This window comes from Myotis davidii, unplaced genomic scaffold (assembly GCF_000327345.1).
Source record: "Myotis davidii unplaced genomic scaffold, ASM32734v1 scaffold243, whole genome shotgun sequence".
Taxonomy (NCBI): Eukaryota; Metazoa; Chordata; class Mammalia; order Chiroptera; family Vespertilionidae; genus Myotis; species Myotis davidii.
The window spans coordinates 59,828-64,970 of record NW_006295183.1 but is presented as its reverse complement, the minus strand read 5'-3'; the positions used below and the strand labels follow the sequence as shown (position 1 = coordinate 64,970).

At 48.5% G+C, this 5,143-nt stretch overlaps 1 protein-coding gene across 1 annotated transcript in view; it reads left to right on the top strand.

Moving 5' to 3' along the window:
• Positions 1-5,143, top strand: part of LOC102763531 (cadherin-1) — a 79,399-nt gene that overhangs the window by 15,647 nt on the left and 58,609 nt on the right. Inside the window, exon 2 of the mRNA XM_006769827.2 lies at positions 27-141. Within this exon, the coding sequence (XP_006769890.2) occupies positions 27-141 (115 nt within the window). The remainder of the gene's footprint in view (positions 1-26; positions 142-5,143) is intronic.

Here is a 5,143-nt window from a genome sequence, read left to right as displayed (position 1 = left end):
GGTTCCGTACTTTTCGCCTACCCCAGGTCCCATCGCGGCTCTGCCAGGAGCCGGAGCCCTGTCGCCCCGGCTTCGGCGCCGAGAGCTACACGTTCACGGTGCCCCGGCGGCACCTGGAGAGAGGCCGAGTCCTGGGCAGAGGTGAGCTCCGGCTTCCAGATATTCCAGTAGTTCATTTTCAACCTTTTTCATCTTTGCTCACTTGTTCTCCTCATTGAGGCCCACCTTGATTAGTCTCTCCACACATGTGCCCTACATTTAAAAATGCTGTCCATAGCACTTACCACTTCCTAACCTAGTAGATAATTTACTTGTCTTAAGTATCCATATATAAGCTTATATTTTCTTGGATTCTCCCTTCTCCCTTGGTTTTCAGAAAATTTGATGTTCTTGGCCTCCTGAAGTCCTTATACCACAAATTAGGATATAAGGTAACTCATTGCAAAAAGTGAACAAGAAGGAGCTGGGCAACAGAAGCAGGGAAATAAATAGATGACAGTATTTCCAGTACTTCTCCTTCCACAGAGAGGAATGAATTAAACTTGAGGCAAGAGGGTCACTAAGTTAGGTTGCCTGAATTGCAACAAGATTTCAACAAAAATTGGAAAAGGGGAAAAATAAAACTTTATATTTGTATCACACTTTTTAATATCCAAATAATTTAACTCCTGCTATTATATGTTAATAATAGATCCTTTAATAAAACAGATATGTTGTATTCATCATATATAGATACTAACAACAAAATGAAGGATAATGCCTTTATGTTTTACAGATGGTGAAACTGGTGCTCAGAGAGGTTAAATACCCATAGATGCCCATCTATTCTGTGGCAGACTCAGCATCTCAAGCCATATTTTAGCCACTGTTCCATGTATTTTTGCACTATCTTACCTGCCATCATTTGCCTTTCACAATAACTATGAAAGGCAGGTATGAGAGGTTGTATTTACATTTGCCTAATGAGAAAATTGGGGGGCCCCTCGCTCCCAGGCCCGGTTCTGCACCAGCTCAGGTGGCTGGGAGCCCGCTCAGTTATGAAGCTGTGGCTTTTGCTCACAGAAATGAAAACGTTTGGATACAGGTGGTACCTCCTCCCCAGGAGTAATGTCTTTTCCTTTTTCTTTTCTTTCCGGGGCTTTATTATCGCTGAGATAATCAGAATTCTAGAGTCTGCTTTGTTTCATTCCACGGTGGCCCTGGGGCGAAAACAAGGGAAGGTTGGTTTCTCTTCTGGTTTCACCGATTCCCAGATGCTTTTTTTTTTTTTCTTCTCTTCCCAAACCGCTTTCTCCTCCCGCTTGATTTTAGTTGATTGGGCGAGTTATCATAACAATAAGAGAAACACTTTTTGAAGCCAGAAATCACCCACCATCCCCTGAGGGAATTCATTGCTTATTCTTCTAATCTTGGGCCACGTGAAACAGCTACAGCGATCTCCCTGTTGTTTGAAAAAAAAAAATTTTTTTTTGAACTTTGGAATTTGTTCCAATAGCGGGTGGCATTCCTTCCCCACCCTCCCCCTTACAGAGAAAGAAACTGAAGCTTGATTGATTAAAATGTGTTTGCTTTCCTGAGGCCTGTGTGTGGTGTGGGGAGCGTTCTATGGGGTCAGGCAGGAAGTGTTTGCCGGATTTTTGCTGTGGGTCCCTCTGACTTGGCCAGTCCCTGCTTGATGTTCTGCCCCACCCTGTGCTAGGCACCTGGGAATGAACTGAGCTAGAGGGATATTCCAGCCCTGCCCTCCGCACTGCCTGCTCCAGCAGGTTGCTAAGAATGTCCCAGCACCCACTGAGAGGGCACAGTGGGACATGGGTGTTTTGGTGCCTGGAATGTTTGATGGGTATCAGCGGGCCGGGAGGATTGGCTTCTGGAAGGAGTCAACACTGACCCAGCCTTGAAGAAGGAAGGGTTCGGGGATTAGAAATGGGAGCGCGTGTGCAGGTGTGTATGGGGTGTCCCGACACACGTGCTGGTCACTGTGTTTTCCTGAATCAAGACATCTGGTAGCGCCAGGGGTGGGTGGGATTCGTTTGTATCCCTCTTGTGTTTGACCAATAATAATATTGTTACATATTCATCATTATTATTAATAACAACACCTATTGGTTGCTGTTCACTGGACGGTGGGGCAAGTGCTTCTCATATTTTACCTCATTTCATCTTCCCAAGAGCCTTAGGAGGGTGGGCGCCATTGTTCTTCCTATTTGGAGATGAGAAAACTGAAGCAGAAAGTGATGTAGTTGTCTGCTCAGGGTTTCCTGCTGGTCTCTCTCCTGCTCTCCCTTCTCTTCTCTGTAATCTCAACAAGGAAAGAGGGTGCTCGGGGAATTAGTGTCCACTGCGAAGTGGACTCCATCCTCCCTGTGTGCCTGGACGAGCGGAGGTGTTGACAGGGCTGACCCTAGAGGAGGCGGTGATGATAGAGACAGCTCAGACCAGGTGGGAGGGGTCAGACCAGGTGGGAGGTGGAGGGGCCTGCAGCGGGTGGTCTTGATGGGAGAGGCGGTCTCCACCAGCTGCTTGTGTGGCTGGTTTCAGGTCCCTTTATGGCCGCACATCCATATCCACTCAACAGAGGGCTTGACATTTCACTTTGGGGGGCTTTTTGGGCTATGGGGTCCCTTCCCATCAATCCAGTGTGGAATTACCCCAGGACAGAAGTGCCCTTGTGAGAAACCACACAGGGGACCTCAGGGAACTGGCTTTGTGATTTAAAAAAGCAGGGTGTGTGTGTGTGTGTGGGGGGGGTGGTTTAGGGAGGTGGCCTCACTCTTCTAGGACTGTGTAGAAAATGTAGGAACTGTTACATTACCACCAGGCTAAACATTGGCCCCAGGGAGAACACAATTTGCACACAATCTCAAGGTCCCATGGGCATCCCTCATCCCTAGTCTATCCACGACACCAGGTTAGAACCCTGGGTGGAGTTTCATGGCTCCTGCGTTTTAATTCTTTGAAAGCGGCCCACTGCGGAGCCCAGTGGCTCCGTGGAGAATTTGCTGCATGGGAGTTTGAAAACAAGGAACCTGTCACTTTTTGTCCACCAGTGACCATAGAGCGTCACAAGTAGGATTTGGCTAAACTCGGGGGGCTTTGGGGCATTTTTGTGCCCCATGAGATCCTTGTATTTGTTCTATTGGTTTTCCTCCATGTTCTAGAATGGAGAAGGTTTTAAAAACAAAGCGCCCCCCCCCCCAAAAAAAAACAACACAAAAAACACAAACCTACCCAGCTGTAAATGGGTTCTTTAGTTTCTCATTATCTTCCCTCTTCTGAGCACAAGTTGGTTTTCAGGTCTAAGTCGACTGGAGCTGGTGGGGAGGAAGGCGGCAGGGTTTGAAACCCATGATTTCCTGGCTGTGCTTCCTCTGCCACCTGGCTTTGGGAAACAAGGCTTGTATTTTGGGTCTGAGCTCTGGCTGCATGATGGATTGACCTTGCTCACAGGCACCCACCTGTGTGGATTAAGTACACCCATTTCCTCTTCTTTCTAAAGGATGTGCTGAAAGGTGGTGGGAACCTTATGCCGGCCCCCTAATTAAATGGTTTTTTTTAAAAAAAAACAACCAGAGAGAAACCTGCTTTGGGATGATCTTACATCATCAGATCCCCACTCCCCCACCTCTCAGACTCCTAACCATCACTTCCCAGAGGACTCACATCTGTGTCAGAGCTCACGGGGAGGAGACTAATGGCTCATCCTCCTGCCCTTGCCTTTGTGTCTCACTAGGAGCGGAGGCCCAAGGTCCCGGGCCCTGCACGGCCATGTAAGGAAGGCTGGCTGCTGCTCCTGCCCTCCCTCCCGTCCAGCCAGGTGGTTATGGAAATCCCTGTTTGCTCTCCGGGGCTTTTTATTGAGCCAGCCTTTTCTTCCAAATGCTCACCTTGGTGTCTGTTACGCATTCCCTTCCAAGTGTAGCCCCAGATAAGCCAGACGCTGAAGCAATCAGCTCTCTCATCTCCCAGAAGCTGCCAAAACCCGAAAGTCCCCGGGAGGCGCCTGTCACAATCCAGACTTCTGGGTTTCCACGCTGCCCCAGCGTCCATCTCCTCTCGGGGCTCTGGGCTTTCAAGGAGATGAATGAAATCCGTTTGGCCGGGTGGGGTGACTCTCTAAGTACCTGCAAGATCCGGGTTTGAATTTCAGCTATTGGCTGTGTGACCTTGGGTAAGTCAGTTTACTTCTGCGAGCCTCAGTTTCCCCATGTGTGAAATGGGAGGCAACAATACAGGTTTGCCATGAGAATTAAACGTTCCTATTCATTCAGTCGTTGAGTCAACCCCTGACTATGGAGTGCCAGCACTGGGCTAGGCCCTGGGATTACGGTAATGAATAAGGCAGATGTGGGCTGGACATAAAGGCAAGTGGGACAAATGTAAAGAGATAAAGGAAGAAAAAAAAAAGATAAGGAGTCATGAAATGGTGGCTCCTATTTCTTCGGGACGGAGTAGGCAGTCAAATACCGTTTTTGAATACATGAATAAACGACTGAATCAATATTGACCACTCCCACAGGCCTGGCTGATCCTTTTCCTCTTAAACTCTGTGGCCTCAGGCCAGCCCTAGCCGGTGGTTGTAAATGGGCAGGGAAGCGTTGGGGCTGTGGCTCTTGAAGCTTTGTGATAAGTGTGTCCCTGGGATACAGGGTACTGAGTGCTTCCCTCTGAAAGCCTCGGAGGGCAGAGAAAGGAGACCTCAGATTCGGAAATGGAAGGGCAGTTAGTCATTTTTAAGTGTTTTTCGTCTTTGGTCAATTAGAAACAAATAGGTGGTGGCCTTTCTTCCTCTCTCTAATTTGTTTCCCATTTATATACCTCAGCCTACGCTTGGCAGGGCTTTAGGTCCCTTCTCTTTCTGCACTTTCCCTCTTCCCTTTCCTTCCTCTTAATCTACCTCCAGTCCTCCTCTTCCCCGCTAGGCCCTGCTGGCATCTCCCCAACATTTAGAGGGTTCTTGAGTCAGACTGCCTAGATTGCAATCCAGGTAATGCCCCTTGCCAGCCGGGGGACATTGGACAAGGACTCTCTAAGCCTCTGTTTTCCCATCTGTAAAATGGGCAGAATAGTCTCCAAGCCATAGGGTGCGTCAAGTGCTTAATGAATATTAAGTAATAACGCACCCCCCCCCCCCGGCGTCTGG